The sequence below is a fragment of the Cebus imitator genome, unplaced genomic scaffold (genome assembly GCF_001604975.1).
Source record: "Cebus imitator isolate Cc_AM_T3 unplaced genomic scaffold, Cebus_imitator-1.0 Scaffold14, whole genome shotgun sequence".
NCBI classification, from domain to species: domain Eukaryota; kingdom Metazoa; phylum Chordata; class Mammalia; order Primates; family Cebidae; genus Cebus; species Cebus imitator.
In genome coordinates, this window is record NW_016107329.1 from 1,412,121 (window position 1) to 1,432,265 (window position 20,145).

The window sequence follows — 20,145 nt, forward strand, 5'->3', positions numbered from 1 at the left end:
AGCTCACTGCAACTTCTGCCTCCTGGGTTCAAGCGATTCTCCTGCTCTGGAGTAGCTGGGATTATAGGCGCCCGCCACCACACCTGGCTAATTTTTGTATTTTTAGTAGAGATAAGGTTTCACCATGTTGTCTAGGCTGGTTTTGAACTCCTGACCTCAAGTGATCTGCCTGCCTCAGCCTCCCAAAGTGCTGGGATTACAGGTGTGAGCCACCCACATTCAGTGTAGCGTCTCCATGTCTTTAGGATAAAACTTTAACTCCTTAATTATACTTTCCAGTCTCATCCCTTCCTTTCTTCACGTCATCCATAGGCAAGCTTTCTTTTCCTTGTCTCCAGATGGTTATAAAGCTTAGTTCTTTTGCCTGGAACACTTCTCCATGAACCTTCCCACTCCCTCCAGCTAGACTGCTCATTTATTTGTGGCTAACTCCAGCCAGTGTAATTGCAGGAGATCCTGGAAAGCTTTTGTGACTCCTCTAAATTGGGGTGAGCTGACTCCCTATTGCACCTCTAGCAACCCACACTTCCCTTGTGGTGGAATTTATCAGATCACACTGTAAGTGCTTACTTACATGGGTCCCCCAACAGACCGCAAGACCAGTGGTGGCACAGATCTTGCTGTTTTATTCATCGTGGTAGCCCCTATAACAAGTAGCACCTTAAATACATTATTTTTGCAAGTAGTCATTAAAAATCATAGATACATAAATACATGTTTGACTTTCAGTTCAGAAGAGGAAGATGAAAAAGAATGGCAAGAAAGGATGAATCAAAAACAAGCATTACAGGTATTTAGATCATTTTTGGATTCAGAACATATTGTTATTTGAAATAAATGATGTGAAAATGAACAATATTAATGAGGTATATGAAACTATGGAAGTTTCTGATAAAAAGTAAAGACAGAGGCCTTTTTGATTGTGTGTGCATATATATGTGTACATGTATCTATACAAATACACACGAATACACACACACACACACACACACACACACGCACACACATATGTATATGGAATTTGCCATTACACACATCTAAATATTCAAAATAAGCTATTTTTCTTTTACAACCAACCAGCCAACCAGTCAAAAGTAATATGTGCTTACATAAAAAAATACAGAAAACATCATTCATAAATAACTTTCGTAACATTTTGATGTATTTTTGTCCATTCTTCCCCTGCCTGTGTTTGTATTTGGATATGTGTATATGTATCAAATGTACATGTGTTGGTGTTTTGGGGTTCAGGGGAGCGCTCAGCTCGCTCCCCAGTAGGCTCGAGGCTCCTGGTCCTTTGCTGTCTCAAGAATGAGAGAGGGGACCACGGCAGGTCCCCTCGTAAAGTGAATACTGGACCCCTTTTTCCCTTTCTCTGCCTAAATAAACTTTACCAGGTTCCCTTGTAAAGTGTTTGCAGGAGATGATTTATTTAGGCAGAGAAAGAGAAAAAGGAGAGGAAGAGAGAAATCTTCCATGAGAGAGTGTGTGTGGAAGGGGACCCCAGAGGGGAAATCCGCCTGGATGAGGGAGACAGGGACTTTTAACCTGGGAGAAATTCCTGCCTTCTCTAAGTTCCCTTGCCAGTGAAAGGAGTTCCTTTGAACTTCCCCTGGAGTCATTGACTTTTCAACCTTTCCCGCACTGCAAAAATTAAAACAGAAACCATTAAATCTCCTGGATGGAGAGGCACGGGAGGTGGGCACGGTGCTGGGAAGTTCTTGCCCTTAAAACTACGCCCCCTTGTGGACCCAGAAAGAGAACACATTCCCTCTCGTGCATACATGTATACGTGTATACATGTGTGTATGTTCCAGTTATCTGTTGCTGTGTAACTTAGTGGTGTAAAACATCATTTGTTATCTTCTAGGGTTCCGGGGGTTGATGAGATCAGCCAGGCAGTTCTCTCTGGAGTCTCTTGTGTAGATGCAGCCAGTCTGTAAGTAGGGCTGGAGTGGCTTCCAAGGCTTCCTTGCTGCCATGGGCGGTGGTTGACGCTGGCTGTCTGCCAGACTTCCATGTGGTGGGCGCCAGAGCACCTGCTTGTGGCCTCTCCACACGGCCTGGTCTTTTTCCCAGCATGGTGGCTGTGTTCCGAGGGTGAGCATCCCAAGAGAAAGTTCTACGCGGAAGCCCTGTGGCCTTTTTCACCTAGCTTTGGAAGTTGTGCAGCCTCCTTCTCACCACATCCTGTTCCTCAAGCTAGTTACTAAGGCCAGCTCCTATATAAGGGGCAGAGAGTTAGACAAGAAGAATGTCCTACACATATTTTCATGAGTAACATTTTTACAGATTGAAGCTATGCTGTATATATATATTTTTCATAAACAGCTTTTTAAGTTTCTTAGTGTCGCAGATAACATTTTTTGATCTCCAAATTCACTGTTTCTTGTTTGTTCATATTGTTTTGCTATATCAGGTAGAAGATTTTCGAGCTAAAATCTCAAAATCCTTCAGGTTGCGGAAGTCCTGTGTTATTAATGCAGTTAGTGAGAGCAATCTTAGTTAAGACCTTGGGCCTCGTGGTCAGAAAGACCTGCGTTTCAATCCAGGCTCCACTGTTCACTAGCTGTGTGATCAGACAGATTAAATTCTCCAAGCCTTTATTTATTTATTTTTTGTAAAACAAAGTTGCTATCAATGCTGTCCTGATAGGGGCGATGGGAGCTTCAGTGAAAGAAAGCACAGGCAACACTGCATGCAGAGACAGATCTATCCTGTGTGCTGTTGGTTGGTACATGCCCATGTAACATACAGACACGCAGGACAGCAGGTTGTATTAGCTTATCTTTTTTGCTAATGAAGTATTTTAAAGTACTTTTGGTAATGAGTTAAAATTGAGAAAACCTTTCTACTTTTCCATGTCTTTTGTGAATTTCTCACTTGTAATTTTATTTTTTATTTTATGTTAAGAGCAAAATAAAGCTAAATTAAGGGAATTATATATATTGCTTGAATTCCTAAGCCTCATTCTGTCTTGGGTCCTTGCATTTCCTGTTTTCCCAGCCTGGAATGTTCTGTCCTCAACCAGGCTCTTTGATAGCTTTCAAGTCCCTGCTCACACACCCTCTTTTTAATGTCTTCTTTATCTGTGAAACAAATCTCTTTTTCCTCTATCTGTTCACCTAATCACTCTCATATCAGATAAATCTGCTTTATTTTCTTACCATTATCGTGTTCATTTATTTATATATGTATTGTCTGCTCTCCTCTACCCTAAGAGCAGGGACCTTATCTGGCATCTTCTCCAATCTCACAGTACCTTGGCACCTAGAACAGTGCCTGGTGCCTTAGAGGTACCTGCTAAGTATTTTTTCTTTTGAATGAATGAAAGAGTGAATGGTTACATTCCCTAATTTGCCTGCTCACTTTGTTACCTGTCACAGATTATATGCAACTGTGTTTAGCCAATTGTGGATTATGTAGAGCTGTGTTTATTATATACACACAGTAAATACCCCTAATGGTGAATAGAACAAAGTGTACAAAATGTAAATTTCATGGTGCTGTGTTTTACTTTTTACAGGAAGAGTTCTTTCATAATCCTCAAGCGATAGATATTGAGTCTGAGGACTTTAGCAGCCTGCCCCCCGAAGTAAAGCATGAAATCTTGACTGATATGAAAGAGTTCACCAAGCGAAGAAGAACATTGTTTGAAGCAATGCCAGAGGTGAAATACACAACAGTACATTTATGCTTAGAATTAAGAACTTGAACAGACCTTTTTATTAGAAAGACAAAATTGATAAGCAGTACTTACATGATATCTCAGTTAACTGTAAACTGTATTTCTGTATCTCAGAGAGTCTATGAAGCATTGTATATTTATAAGCTTGATTGTACAGACATTTGCTCTAAGAAGTCTTTCTTGACTTTTGACTCAAGACTAGGTTTTTTTCTCCTGGTCTTTGTTCTCACAGTGTAATATCAGTTTATAGTTCTTAGCTCCATAACATGCTAATCTTGCTCACCTCTGTATTTTCAGCACCTAGCTTGGTATTTTTCACATGACTTTAGATGCTACCTGACTCAATTCTTAGGTTAGTTCATTAAAGTTATGGTAGCCTGTAATATACATTATCTATAAAAACTAGTAGTAATAGGGAGTCTAACTACAATGGAAAAATATGTCCTAAATTGAAATTCAAAGTGTATCTTCCTCTGTGCAGCCCTAGAAATGCCACTGGGTCTCCACATTTTCCTGCATTCTTTCTGGACAGTGGAAATAGGGTGTCTTCACCTTGGAACATCTCGTGGTTTTGCAGGCCCAGAGAGCTAGAGTGGAGGTGGTGTGTGCGGTTACGTCTGCTGATCATGCTACCATTGATACTTAATTCATGTTACTATCGATGACTCCCTGTCTTAGTTGCCAGTGAGTGAGTTCTTTTTCTCTTGGTATCGCTACTTCCTGTCATTTTTACCATAGTTCTCCTTTCACCCATTGTAGGACAGAATAGAAATTTTGCAGCATCATTGACCTTAGTGAGTAGATGGGAGTGTTTCTTATTTTCTACACTTTTTGAATATTGCTTAAATTGATACCAGAAATATGGAAAAAGAAGGATAAATTTCTTTTTTCATCACTCCCTCTGTTTTTTCCACAAAGATTGTGAAGTAGCACACACTAAGGTGCACAGAGGTGATGTTCTTGGGTCTTTGGATATACAAAGGACAGAAATAAAATTGATTTTTATTTCAGGAGAAAAATACAGCCTTGGTCTGTCAGGCATTTTATTTCTTGAGTGTGAAAGGATCTCTGTGTGGCAGTTGAGGAAATAGAATTTTGTTTGTGTAAACAGTAGTAGGAAGAAATGGGAGAGAGAGAGACAGTCCCTAATGATTTACTGTTCTTTATTTTCTTTCTGCAACCATGAAGTGTCTAGGAGTGGTGGACTGTGGGGTGGTGTAGAGTAGCAGCTTGTTGGATTTGTAATTTTGTTAGAGATGTTCTAAGTCATCCATGTTGGGCCTTTGTATCATCTGTACGTTGTACAAATGTAATACTGATAACAGTAGTGATGTAGGTAATAATAGCAGTAGTAATAATCATAATACCCTAATTCCATCTTACTCAGCGTTTTGGTTTCTGCAGTTTTCAGTGACCTGTGGTAAACTGTGGTCTGAAAATGTTAAATGGAAAATTTCAGAAATAATTCATCAGTTTTAACTTGCATGCCATTCTGAGTAGCATGATGAAATCTCACACCCCCCTGCTCCATCTTGCCTGGAACGGGAATCCTCCTTTTGTCTAGCTTCTCCATACTGTAGATGCTTCCTGCCTGTTAATCACTTAGTCGCTGTCTTGGCCATCAGGTCGACTGTCGTGATACTGCGGTGCTTCTTCTCAAGTCACTCTTACTTGACTTAATAATGGCTCGACAGTGCAAGAGTGTGATGCTGGCAATTTGCATATGCCAAAGAGAAGCTGTAGAGTGCCTCCTTTAAGTGAAAAGGTGAAAGTTCTTGACTTAATAAGGAAAGAAAAAAAATCGTATGTTGGCTGAGGTTGCTAAGATCTTCAGTAAAAATGACTTTTCTATCTATGAAATAATGAAGAAGGAAAAAGAAGTTGGTGCTGGTTTTGCTGTCGCACCACAGACTGCCAAAGTCATGACCTCAGTGTGTGATAAGTGCTCAGTTAAGATGGAAAAGCCATTAAATTTTTGGGTGGGTGACATGAACAGAAACATGCTCTGATTGGTGACGATCGGGTTTGGAAATTTCTGCAGTTTCACGCGTTCTCTGGGGGACTTGGAACATATCCCCAAGGTTGAGGGGGCTGTCTACTATATTAATAGAATCAATTATAGTAGATTGATAGGCTTTTGATCCCAGTTCTACCACTTATTAGCCCTGTGACTCTAGGGAGGTTACCTAACCTATTTAAGTCCCAATTTGTTCACTTATAAAATGGAGGTGGTATCTGTTTCATAGGATGATTGTGAGAATAAAATGAGATATTTTATGTAAAAGCACTTAGAAAAATGCCCTCAATGGGAAATGCCTTATAATGTTAAGTATTACTATTATTAACTGTGATTGCTGTGATTTATTGTGTCTTCTGTGGGATAAGATTGTGCTGGGCACTTCACTTGCATATTTACCTGTATTCTGGAAGATGGCTTGTTAAGCCATAATTAAATGTCACAGTGACCACTATGCATTACATGTTCAATAAATGTTTATTGAATAAATTATTAAATCATAAACAGTATCCATGATTTTTTTTTTTGTCCAACTCTTTTGAAGATTTTTTTTTAAAGGAAGTTATAGTTTTTCTTGTTATTCAACTTTTATAATATAAAACTATCATCAATGAAAAAAGCCAATTGTTCTTTATTCCCTGTTGGGGAAAGGGGTGGAAATATGGTAGTGTTATCTGTATTTAGTATAAAACAATAATTTTGTTTGTTTAATTTGCCTTTAGGAGTCCAATGACTTTTCACAGTACCAACTCAAAGGCTTGCTTAAAAAAAACTATCTGAACCAGCACATAGAACATGTCCAAAAGGAAATGAATCAGCAACATTCAGGACACATCCGAAGGCAGTATGAAGATGAAGGGGGCTTTTTAAAGGAGGTAGAGTCAAGGAGAGTGGTCTCTGAAGACACTTCCCATTACATCTTGATAAAAGGTATTAGGTACCACCATTTACATATTTACACTATTTACATTAAAATTCAAAGATATATCTTGGCTCCGAATTCTATAAACTAGCACCCCTTGATAATATTAATGAAATCCTATTTATGTAATAACTGTATACAGCTATTAATAGATGAATTACTATAGAGCCAGACCACTTTAAAATTAACGAATGAATTAACTCCTAGTTGCTGATTATGTAAAGATGTATGTCCTTATTTATGAGAACCAGTGTTCTCTTATTCATCTTACTAGAAGTGTATTGTCACACTGTAAAACTGCATGGTGAGAAGTGTTTTAATTCTTCTTAAGGTATTCAAGCTAAGAAAGTTGCAGAAGTGGATTCAGAGTCTCTTCCTTCTTCCAGCAAAATGCACAGCATGTCTTTTGACATGAAGTCATCTCCATGTGAAAAACTGAAGACAGAGAAAGAGCCTGATGCTACCCCTCCTTCTCCAAGAACTTTGCTAGCTATGCAAGCTGCCCTGCTGGGAAGTACCTCAGAAGAGGAGCTGGAGAGTGAAATTCGAAGGCAGTCCTGTGAAGGGAATGAACCTGCTACTGTAGACGAAGGCTCCATATCACCCCGGACTCTTTCAGCTATTCAGAGAGCTCTTGATGATGATGAAGACGTAAAAGTGCATGCTGCAGATGAGGTGCAGACAGGAGGACCGGGAGCAGAACTGCATATAAACTGCTCCACTGAGGACAGTGATGAAGGACTTAAAGTGAGAGATGGAAAAGGAATGCCCTTGACTGCAACACTTGCGTCATCTAGTGTGCACTCTGCAGAGGAGCATGTAGCCAGCACTAATGTGGGGAGAGAACCCACAGGCTCAGTTCCAAAAGAACAAATGTCACCTATTCACGTGGACACTGCAGCCTTTCCAATAAGTGATGAGTCTATGGTTAAGGACAGCAAAGACTGGCTGCCTCTGAAGAGCACAGTGGTTACACATAGTGACACACTTGGGCTCCTAAATGGAAAGGAACTGACACTGGCACCTCCAGCTCTTACAAGTTCTGTGTCAAAGAATGAAACACATGCCAGCGTGCTTGAGCTACAGAAACAGCTTTGCCTATCTGAGAGTAAATATGGTTCCTCTGTTCTTTCAAGTGATGATGAAACAGAATGTGAACCACATCCTGCTTCTGAAGTCATTGGCCCTGTTGGTTTGCAAGAAACGAGTAGCATAGTAAGTGTCCCTTCAGAGACAGTAGGCAACTTAGAAAATGTGGTGTCATTTAATGCTAAAGAACAGGAGGATTTTCTGAAAACCACTGAAGAACAGCAGACCATTGAATCTGCAGGCCAGGATTTAATTTCCATTCCAAAGCCTGTGGAACCAGTGGAAATTGACTCAGAAGAAAGTGAATCTGATGGTATGTGTCTGTGCTTTTGTAGAAATTTGGAATGGCAGGATTTCACCTCTGTAGGAGCTGAGGGATCCTTTAGTGTAGTCCCGTTTTTACTTTTTACAGATAAGGAACAAGAGACTTGGAAAGAAAGGTGAAACGGCTTTCCCAGGGACATGCAGCTGGTAATGGAATCTTGACCCTCCCTGTGTTGCTCTGCTTTTTGTTATTATTTTTAAAGGATGGAGTGCCCTAGTTGGGGATGGTAAAGTTGAGTTTCCCTCTAGTTTTTAAAAAGTTTTTATTTTGAAATAATTATTGACTTTAAAAAGTTGGAACAATATTATAAAACTCTGTTTCCTTCACCCAGTACCACATTAGCATGTTACCACATTAGCTTATCATTTCTCTTGGCCCCTCTGTGGGCCCTCTATATGTGTATCATATGTCTCCAAATCCGTATACACATATATACCGTTAATCCTCATTATTTGTAGATTCCATATTTGCAAAATTGCCTGATCACTAAAATGTATTTGTAACTTGAAAATCAGCACCCAGTGCAGTGTCTTTGTGGTCATCTGCGGATTTGGGGAGAAGCTTGAGTTGCCATGCTGTGTCCCACTGAGGTTGAGAAGGTGACACTCTGCCTTGTTCCCATGCTCTCAGAGAGATGACCAGAAGCCCTGGGCCAGTTGGACTAGATTTGAATTCCTATTCTGGCACCTGTTAGTGTGGCAGCCTCAGGCAAGTCCCCAATTTGTTTCTTGAACTTTATTTCTTGTTTATACAATAAATGGAATCTACTAAGATGGCAGTTTTTAGGATTTAGGATAATATATATGAAATATGTTCATATATACATTATATAAGTATATGTGTAATATATGTATATATGTGCATATGTGTATATATACTCATATACATCTATACATATATATAACATACATCTATACATATATAACGTGTATACACATATACACGTTATATATAACAATACATACACACATATGTTATATGTGTGTATGTGTTTATACACGTGTTATATATGTATATGTCTGTATACACATATACATATATGTGTGTATATGTATATATATGTTTATATACACATATATATGTTTAGGAGCAGTGACTCAGTGTTGGTTAATTTAGTGTTCACAGAGACTTCATAGACAATGGCTACTTTGAATAATGAGAATCAAACCCCCCACTACACGCACACATGCAATTTGTTCCTGGTTTCTGCTAGTTTTCTTCATTCAAAAGTTACTATTTCCCTTTTATAATTTATACGTATTTTGTGGGAAAGGAATTTTTGTAGCTATGTAAATATGCTGTTCCCAAACAAATTTCCACCCACTTGTTTTAGCAGCCATTGATTTTAACATGAATAATTTGTTACTATGTTGATTGCCAAATGATGGTTTTCTAACTCTGTCATTCCTTATATATTATTACTTGATATCCTTCTATGAGGAAGATCTTTTCTTTCTCCCCATTTATTATTGTTATTTTTAATCAGTGTAGACTACTGTATTCCTGTTTTATACAGTGAGTTATAATCCAATACTGTCATTATTTACTTTGTTGCTCAAATTGTCCCAGCTTTGTCCAGAGGGGGCTCCTTCTAATGGCTTGTAACAGTTTCCCATTATATTTTGAGCCCTTCCTTACTTTCTGGCCAAGCTGTTCCAAGCATATCTTGAAGTTACTCTGCCCTGGTCCTAGAACCAGCCATTTCACCAGGGAGCTCTGGTTCCTTTCAGTGGAGCATGGGGTTAGACACCACAAACTATGGATGTGGGTGTGCTCATGGATCCTGAGGTGTAACTGTCTCAGGCCTTTTCAGCAAGAGAGCCAGGAAGTATATTTATGTATACATACACATGCACACACTTATGCAAACATACCTCTATATTTTTGTCCATCTGTATTAAAATCCATGAGTTTATACTGATATCTGCAGTTCTAACCCAGTATCATGGGGTTCAGTCTAGCCCCCTGCTTTTTTATAGTTTCCCTAACAATGAGAAACATTGCTTCCCTTATCCTCAATATATTTACATCTGCTTATTCTCCCTCAGTTTGTAACCATCTCCCCCTCCCGCTGGCCTTCTCCTTGGCCCTGCTCTTCTTAGCTCCAGCTGCGACCTTGGTGCCAGCTCCCAGACCCTGAGAGCCCCTTCCTCTGTTCCGATTGTTTCTTTAAACCCAGCTGGACGGGCCTTGCTAGCCCTCTCTACCTGCAGGGAGGGAAGGGAACCAATAAATGTATTTTAAGGAGAGGGAAGGACAGTAAGAGAGGCGAGGAGGGAAGTGGAAGAGGAAGAACTATTTCTGAGTCACAGCCTTATTCTGTGCTGTGTGAATAGCATAAAAACATATCAAGCAACTTCCATGATTGTATACTTTGATAATTCTCCCTTTTGAATTTTTAAAACAATGTCAGTTAACTTAGAACACATTTATATAAAGCAAATATGCAAATCTTGAGAGAGTTTCCCAATTTCAAAGGCAGTGCCAGTTTACCTAATTCAAAAGGCTTGTTTTGAAGTTACAGACATTTGTGATCACATTTATTTAATAATAATGCTACTGTTACATGTTTTCTGAGTCAAATCTTTCCTTTTTAGGGTGGAACATTTTTCAGGATCCTCTAGAAAGCTCTTGATTATTGCAGGATAATTTTAATGTTTTGGCTGTAGATGAAGTGACCTTTATTTTGGTACAGGAAGTTTCGTTGAAGTGAAGAGTGTGATTAGTAATGAAGAACTTCAAGCGGAATTGCATGAAACTTCCACACCTCCCTCCGAACCAGGCGAACAGGAACTGATAGGAACTAGGGAGGAAGAAGCCCCTGCTGAGTCTGAGAGCCTCCCGAGGGACAACTCTGAGAGGGAGGATGAGGATGGTGAGCCACAGGAAGCTGAGAAAGATGCGGAAGAGTCACTCCATGAATGGCAAGATATCGATTTGGTAATACTGTAACATTGTGTTTTCACTTCTTGCTGAGGAAGCCAGGTTAAGTAGGTTTTGAGTTTTAAGGAGTTGCCGTATGACTATTTATTAGCTATTTGCAGTGTATCTTGTGGTTGCTGATGGCTTCGTTTTTGTGTAGATTACTGCCTGGGATAGACTCCATTTTCCATGTGGTTTTACAGTCTTGCTTAGAAATCCAGCGGAGTACTTCATAAGGAGAAAGAGCTTATTGGTAGTTTCAGTCAGACTGAATGCAGGCTTTTTGTAACAAATGAAGTCATTTGGATTATGAATATAAATCTATAAATGAAAAAACATTTTGTAGGAGGAGCTGGAAACTCTGGAGAGCAACCTCTTAGAACAACAGAATTCACTGAAAGCTCAAAAGCAGCAGCAAGAACGGATCGCTGCTACTGTCACCGGACAGATGTTCCTGGAAAGCCAGGTGGGTGCAGGCAGCTTGGGCCTCCTTTACCACCTTCCTCAGACCCCTGGGGGAATGCACTGCATGAAGTGGGTATACGCTTCTCCCGCTGGTACTCAGGGCCTGGTGATGCCTTTCCCTGGGGTCACTGTGTGTCCGTAACACTGCAGGAACGAATGCATTACATGAAGTGGTTGGCACTGCCTCACCTGGTGCTCAGGGCCTGGTGACGCCCTTCTTGGGGGTCACTGTGTATCCCTAACTCTGCAGGAACTCCTGCGCCTGTTCGGCATTCCCTACATCCAGGCTCCTATGGAAGCAGAGGCACAGTGTGCCATCCTGGACCTGACTGATCAGACTTCTGGAACCATCACTGATGACAGTGATATCTGGCTGTTTGGAGCACGGCATGTCTATAAAAACTTTTTTAATAAAAACAAGTTTGTAGAATATTACCAATATGTGGACTTTCACAATCAATTAGGTAAGACTTCAGCGTCTTTTTAGTTACTTTCTGACACTTACCTTCAGAATTTGTCCTAGGAATTTTTTCTTTCCAAGGAACTAGTTTGATGCATTGATGGAAATCACAGATTTTCATATAAGTGATCTTTGGCTTATATAGAGGAATAGGATTTTAAACAGTTGAATTAAGGAATTAAAGTCCTAGTATGTTTAGGTAGTTAATCATCTGACTTAGTTAAACTTTGACTAGTTACCCGAGATCTCCAGAGTGAGCCAGATGGTGGAGAGGGGATGTAGAGGGATTCACCCCTGCGCCCGGGCCTGTATTAGGGTTTCTAGCATTGATGTTCTTCTGTTCATCCAGCAAATACATGTTTGGTGACTGCTATATGCTAGTTGTTCTTAACAAGGGGGAAAGAGCAGAGAGTAAAATAGTAGGAGAAACAGATGATAAGCAGATACGTAAGTCATAATTTGACATAAAGGAAAATATAGCAGTAAAGGAGAGAAGAGAGTGAGCTGCAGGCACCGGGAGTGCAGGTGCTGTTTCAGAGTTGTTGGGAAAGGCTTTACTCATGTAACTTCAGAGCGGGGGCCTGCAGGATATAGGAAGCCAGCACTGCAGATAGATACCTCGGGACTAGTGAGTGAAAGGGGCTGAGGCAGAAGCTTGTGCGGTGTGTTCTAGGGAAGCAGGGAGGCCAGTGTGCGAGGAGGAGGAAGGAAATGGCAAGGTTAACGTGAGAGAACAGGAAGACACCGAAATCCGCCAGGGTCTACTGTGCTGGGGTGTGCAGGTGGATTGGATGTGGGGCGGAAGAAAAGTGAAGTTGAGGAGTCTTCCAGGTACTGAGCAGCTGGTCGGGTGGACCTGCCTTCAATAAGACAAGGAAGGAGCAGAGTGGAGAAGGAGAAATGAAGCGTTCAGGTTTGAATGTGATAAATTGGAGATGCTCATTGGATACCCAGTGGAGGTGTTGTGATAGCTGAATATATGTGACCGTGGTTCAGAGTGACCCAGGTTAGAAAGCTCAAAAACAGCAGCAAGAACAGACTGCAGCTGCTGTCACCAGACAGATGTTCCTGGAAAGCCAGGTGGGTGCTTTCTAGCCTGGGTCTCTCTGAACCATGATGACTATTTATTATTAGCTAACTTTGGGGGTCAGCGTATAGAGGGTATTTTAAAGCTATGAGAATGGATGCAACTTTAAAAATGTTAACAATGCCATTTAATAAAAGAGTTTCTTTTCAAATAATAAGATATTTTTGGTAGTCGGATATAGATGCATACACATATATGCTTTATATGATAAAATGTTTATAAATGTTCTGTAAGAAATCTTAATAAAATAAAAATTAAAAAATATTGCTGCTCTTATAGGATTGGACCGGAATAAGTTAATAAATTTGGCCTATTTGCTTGGAAGTGATTATACTGAAGGAATACCAACTGTGGGTTGTGTAACTGCCATGGAAATTCTCAATGAATTCCCTGGGCATGGCCTGGAACCTCTCCTAAAATTCTCGTAAGATCTTTTATTTCTATAATTCAGATAATTGTATGAATACCCAAATAAGCAAACAGAACTATTATTTACAGCATGAACTGTTCACTGAGAACATGAACTGTTCAAAAATCATTGTTCACTGAGAAAGCAGCAGGAAGTATTGGTCGTTTTCCCTTTTCTAGAGACGATGAATTAGAGTCAGTTCTTTTCTTAGTGGTGCTGGGCTTGTCCTGTGGATTTCACAGGAACATAGAAGTTGCCCTTTCATTCAGTGACATACTTACAGAGCAGCTATGATGTCACACACTGTGCAGGCCCTGGCATAGGCCATACCCTCCAGGACTCCCATAGTCTTAGAGGTAATGGAGAAGCAAAGGAAACTGTACTTGTCTGTGTGTTCAGTGTCCTGAGAGAGGTCGGCCAGGAAGGGACTTGGAAATACAATGTTAGGAATGTTACATTCAGCACTCCCGTCCTGTTTCTCATCGTGTGAATCCCGTGACGTGTTCAGTGGCGAAGTCTTCCTCCATCCAGAACCCAGAGCTGTGCTATTCTTGGGGTACATTTTTCACTGTGAAGATTCTGAGATGGTGGAGTTATGAGTATGTCTGGGAAAGTAGTTTTTTCTTTGTCCTTGACGGCATCTTTTTAAAAAAATTGAAATATAGTTCACATACCACAAAGTTCACCGATTTAAAGTGTACAGTTCAGTGGTTTTTAGCATATTTACAAGATTGTGGTGGCATCTTTTAACCATCACTATATCGTGAGATGCTGTTTGGTGGTGGCTGATTTAATGATCCTTTCGTGTTCTCTCCAGTTACGTATTTTGTGTTTGAAAGATGCTGGGATGCTCTGGTCTGAAGAGGCAGTGATAAGAATCACTGAAATGAACTGCGAAATTGTTGTAGTGATTGCAGTCTTCCTGTCATAGCACACTCTCCAATGTGTTATATTTTATTCTTTCTTCATTTCTCTTTTTCTGATTTTTTATTGTTGAAGAAGTTTATGTGCTGGGAATAAGTTATTAGGTAGATACATATCATGGTAGGTAAATAACTTGAAAACCTACCAATAACTTTATTATACAAATAAAGTACCTAATAGAAAATTTTAAATATATATTAAAAATGATTACAGTTTACAATTTGTTTATGTAATTTTAGACTTCTCTTCACACATGTATGTGCACGTACATTGCATATGTATGTATACTCATTTGCGTGTGTGTATTATATTTTTTTACAAGAATGGGATGATGCTATATACTTTTATTTTACCTGTAACCCACTTGGTGTTAGAACAAGGCCTATTATCAGTGATGGATAGATTTATATCATTTTTAATGGCTCCAAGTGGTCCCTTTTTGGGGCTATCAGGACTAATTTAGTCAAATGCCTTTTTTTATTTCTATTTTAAAAAAGGTATTACAAACATTGATTTGAATATCCTTAATTTTTGGATTCTTATCTAATGATTAATTTAGGATAAGTGAAAATGGTATTGGTATTTCCATTTGGTTTCTTGGTAACTATTGAGAATGAATTTTTTATGTTCATAGACAGTTTGTGTTTCTGATTTCGTGAATGACCTATTTATGCTGTTCCGCTTTTCTTTGTTCAGCAGTTTTTGCCTGTTTGTTGCCTGCTGAATCGTTTTCATATTTGAGCAGTTTCTGCCTTTGGTGTTCCAGCTCACTGATGCCAGATAGGAGCAGCCTTCGCCCTGCCTGACTCAGGACACTTAAGATGATTACAGAGTAAAGAGCAGGAAGGATGGTGGGAAACCGGGAAAACCAGAATGTGGCCTTGCTTTCTTTTCTGTTCCCCTTTCCTGAAGGCACCCTGGCTGGTGACTCATTCTTAGAGTGGGGCTGCATTGGGCCTGCAGGTTGAATTCAGCTGTAGTTACATTTGGTTTGGACTGCACGGTGTGTTCCTCTCTTGAGCTTTAATTTTCAATTGGCTACCAACATTTACCTTTGGGGAGATTTTACAAAAAATTGTGAATTCTCTTGGAGGAAAAAGGATATCTGAGAATCCTGGGGCTAAATTTCTGGCTAGCACAGCACTTCCCCTCCCCTACCCCAAGGCCTTGGACTGGGCATGAATCCTTCAGTTTCATCACAGTTGCCGCCACTCCCACAGCTCAGCTGGTTGACAGGCACCTTCCTCCTTTCATCTTTATGTGAAGTGCCAGGCCCTCTTGCTTGAAGGGGTAACCGTTGCTTTGGCTTGATGAGCTCACAAGTGCACTGATTTTCCTAACTGGCCGTCGTGATTACAGTTTCAAAAATGAAAATCTGCAAGTAAAGTAAAAGAGAATTATCGGTATTCCCCCAGCGCACTCCTGCAAAGTGTTGTAAAAGTAATGAAGAAAAATTATTTTTTCCTGTTTGCATTTGGTTATTGTAATACAATGATGTGACCACAATTAGTCATTTCCAACGCTAGATGGCACTCCTGCGTCGGCCAGGCGGACCCTGGCCCGGGCAGCCGGTCTGGGTGGGTTCCTAATACTGTACAAGGAAGCTCCTGAAGCAGGGAGTGTGAGGTGCGGGCGTTTCTTCAGGTTCTATTGTGTGCATGAACTGATGAGGATTATGTTACTAACTTTTATGGCATTTATTTTTTCCTAATTGTATAAATGTTTCTGGTCAACTGTCACTGCATTACAAACCACCTTATTCAGCCTCAGTGGCTTCACACAGCAGTAGTTACTGATTTTGCTCATACCTCTGAAACTTTCCCAGGCCTCGTGGGGCTCCTTGCCTCTGTTTCATGTCGTCTAGGACAGCTCAGCTGGGCGCAGTGACCCCTTAAGATGGCCCGCAGGGCTGATGAGGCGGTGGCTGTTGGTCTTGGGGCCTCGCCACCTGGATGGACACTTTGTGAGCTTGGCTTCCTCACAGCATGTTGCAGCCAAGAGCAGGAGGTCCAGGAGACAGGAATCACTGAGGACGTCCCCTAGGCCTGGCACAGCTGGCCTCACACTGGTCAGCCATGGGCCCTCCCTGCTCAAGAGGAGGCCGCATGGACCTGCTTGATCATGGGAGGAGTGTCCAAGAGCCTGTTGCTGTCTTTATCTGGCCAGTTTAGGCTTAGAATGGAAAACATTGAAAAACGAATAAAATATAAAGAAGAAAGTGAACAGCTGTGTTCTCACGTAGAACATTGCCTAGCACACAGCCAAATAATAGTTGTTCCTGTTATTTCTTTTAAATATCTTGTTTACTTTTCTCAGATATTTTTTTTTCCAAAATTGGAATTTACAGTTATACTTAAGTAGAGTTATATTATCTCTGTTATATATATATATATATATATATATATATATANGAGCCAGAGACCTGGAACTGGGATGAGGTTGCTGAGGCATTGGCCTTGGATACAAAATTTAGGGGGGCATCAGGAACGTCAGTGATAAAGATATGTTATATATATCTTTTTAAAATTTAACATTTTTTGGCATATTCACATGTTATTAAATATTCTTGGATCCATTATTGTATTTGATTTGAGGTAAATAATACAGATACATTACTTCCATTTTACTGCTAAGAAATAGACCCAGAGAAGCTGTAACTTTTGTGGTATAATGATGAGTGTGGGCTCTAGAGGAAGACAGTACCAATTCTAGCTGTGAAATTTTGAGCTAGTTACTTCTTTTTGAGTTCAGTTTCCTTCTCTGTGAGGTAAGGGTAACGACAGGACATGGCTTGTATGATTATTGGGCATGTGAAATATTTAACACAGTGCCAAGCACAGAGGAAGCATTCCATAAATGTTTGACATTATTATACATTGTGGCTAATACTAAAAATAATAAAATATTCTATGTATCATATAATTTGAGTTAGAACTTGAGTTTACATGTTCTAAGTTTAGTTGTTTATCCATAGTGCATGAACCATAATGTCTTATTGTTTTGTAAGTAATTGTTTCTTTTACTTTATAGAGAATGGTGGCATGAAGCTCAAAAAAATCCAAAGATAAGACCTAATCCTCATGACACCAAAGTGAAAAAAAAATTACGGACATTGCAACTCACCCCTGGCTTTCCTAACCCAGCTGTTGCTGAGGCCTACCTCAAACCTGTGGTGGATGACTCACAGGGATCATTTCTCTGGGGGAAACCTGATCTCGACAAAATTAGAGAATATCCTTTTACTTCTGAAAACAGAAGGAAACACCTAGTTAAATTTGTCTTTGGTTTAAAACTTAGAAAACAGAAACTTGGATCATTTTTTTCTTAATATCCCGTTAATCCCATATTCTTAATATCCCGCTCTCTTTTCACTCCCTTTTCCCTCTCCTTAGTTGTTTTTGTTTGTTTGTTTTAAAGTGACAGTGTATCACTCTGTTAACCAGCCTGGAGTGTAGTGGTGCAATCATAGCTCACTGAAGCCGCCACTTCCTGGGCTCAAGGGCTCCTTTTGCCTCAGCCTCCTAAGTAGTGCAAGCCACTGCATCTGCCCCCTCTCCTTAGTTTTAAAGAGGATCTTTACTTGAATAAGCATTCATAGCTACAACCACATATTTATTACCTAAGTATTATTATATAATAAATTTGTTATAATATTTATTAAATATTATTGATTCTGAAAGAAAGAAAGATGATCAATCTTCTTCTTTTTATTACTGGTTTTCCTTTCTGTGTATATTTAATCGTTTGGATAGATGTTTCAAAACTTGCACTAGAATTAATCCAACTACGTTTTACTCTTTTTCCTCAAAGAAATATGTAAGATGTCTGAATCTTGTTTTTATTCCAGGTAACCCTTTTTCATAGTCACAGTCTTTGATGTCCTAAAGTGAGAGCTAAGTATGTTTTATTTTAGGGAATTGAAAAGAACATAGTTCCAGATGATTATGCTGGAGTAATTTATTTTGTTATTACTTTCCTTTAGCACTCTAATCTTTATAAATATGAAAATATTAGGACAGACGGGGAATGGAATCAAGAATGGGTTCTTTGGACCTTTTTATTTATCACTTGTTTAAATATCTTTCAAAATATTTGTAAGTCTTAACTGCCTGCATATTTTGTCAGCGGTATTTCGGCTGGAACAGAGCGAAGACAGATGAATCTCTGTTTCCTGTATTAAAGCAACTCAACGCTCAGCAGGTAACCATGGTGGGCTCTTCTCCTAAGTTCAGGATGAAGACTCTGCTGTGGTTGACAGCTGTTAAAGATCATTTAACTCCTTTATTTTAGGGCAGATAGCATACATTTTGAAATCGGGATAATTTAGATGAGAGAAGAGAAGAAAATAGAAAAATAAAAATTGGACTTTGGCTTCCATTTCTATTGTCACTCTTAGGGCTGAACTTTGGAGTCTTTTCATATATTCATTTTTTTCTTTGGAAAAAAACCAGTCTAATAATTGATTTCACACTAAGGTGTTTCTGATTAAATACTTTACTCCTTTGGCATTACTTTCATTTTTTAGCAAAAGGAAGTGTTCAGTCCAAAGCAATTCTGATTTAAGTTTTTATAAGTATTAATATCTATAAATTCTGTAAATGAATCTTGAAAGGTAGAAGTTCAGTCATTATTGTATGTCAGTAGGAGAGGTTTTTGCGGGACGGGAGCCCTACTTCTTGCTTTATCTATGAGTATGCTCTGACTCACACAAAACAAGCTTTCGCCCACACTAGAAACAACCCACAAAACATACATACAAATAAACCACTTAGCAGAAATGAGAGTGTAGCTTTTGAGATAATATATTTAAATTAAATCAGTTTTCATTACACTTGGTTAATTTTGAAAAACATGAACAAAACTGAGACAACATTTCTACGAGTTTCTCTGTTTATTTGGATGACTATTTACTGGAAATATTTTAAACCAACCAAAAAGGAAAGCTGTTTGGCTTAGTGTCTGGTGACTTCTTAAATTTCAGATAAATTTTGTTGTATAAAGGGTAAAAGGTTTATCTCCCTTTTCATTATAAAACCTAATGTTCTTATTTTTTCAAAATTAGAAAATGAAGGAAATAAAACTACTCATTATTTACCTTCTTTAATACAGATGTTAACATTTAGCTTAAAAAATTTTCCTGCATTTATTTGTGACCATACTAAATGTAACTTAAAATATCTCATCCTCCCCCAACTTATTAGCATATATTCTTCTATGTACTGCATAGTTTTCTTAATTCCACATGACTAGATTACATTTTATGAAAGACATTTGAATAATTAGTTCACTTGTTGGACCTTTAATTTTCAAGTTTTTATAAATAATGCTGTGATGAACATTAGGCATGTAGCTTTACCCATATGTAGCTATTTTTAAAGAGTAGCTTCTTAAAAGTGGATGTGCTGAATACAAAGCAGGAATATTTCTTACAGTTGCTAATATATACTGTGAACTGGCCTCTTAAAGATATTGTATGATGATAATGTTTTTAAAAGAAAGATACAGTGGGACTTAGAAACAGTCCCCATGAAATTGTGTTGCTCCTGAGGAAAAAGAAATGTTTAGCTACAGAAAAAATATTTAACGCTCTTTGAGTATCTAAGAAGAGACTTCTTATTTGAGACGTGGACTGAAGACTTAGTTGATAGAGATGGTACAAGTGCTGCTTTAGGTATGATTTAGAAAGTGAAAATCACTATTAGTAATTCATTGGGAGAGAACTGGCTTTTGGGAGATAATGAATTAATATTCTCTGACATACTAATGCAGTGTGAGTGATCAAGGTTGAGCTTGTTGATTTGGTTTAGAAACTTGACTTACTTGTCTGATTTATTATT

The 20,145-nt window shown here is 39.1% G+C and overlaps 1 protein-coding gene across 1 annotated transcript in view; it reads left to right on the forward strand.

Moving 5' to 3' along the window:
* Window positions 1-20,145, forward strand: part of ERCC5 (ERCC excision repair 5, endonuclease) — a 35,168-nt gene that overhangs the window by 14,316 nt on the left and 707 nt on the right. The window contains exons 5-14 of the mRNA XM_017501450.1: window positions 730-790; window positions 3,527-3,670; window positions 6,428-6,635; window positions 6,959-8,029; window positions 10,737-10,981; window positions 11,310-11,429; window positions 11,679-11,892; window positions 13,255-13,399; window positions 17,339-17,539; window positions 18,424-18,508. Coding sequence (XP_017356939.1) covers window positions 730-790; window positions 3,527-3,670; window positions 6,428-6,635; window positions 6,959-8,029; window positions 10,737-10,981; window positions 11,310-11,429; window positions 11,679-11,892; window positions 13,255-13,399; window positions 17,339-17,539; window positions 18,424-18,508 — 2,494 coding nt within the window. The remainder of the gene's footprint in view (window positions 1-729; window positions 791-3,526; window positions 3,671-6,427; window positions 6,636-6,958; window positions 8,030-10,736; window positions 10,982-11,309; window positions 11,430-11,678; window positions 11,893-13,254; window positions 13,400-17,338; window positions 17,540-18,423; window positions 18,509-20,145) is intronic.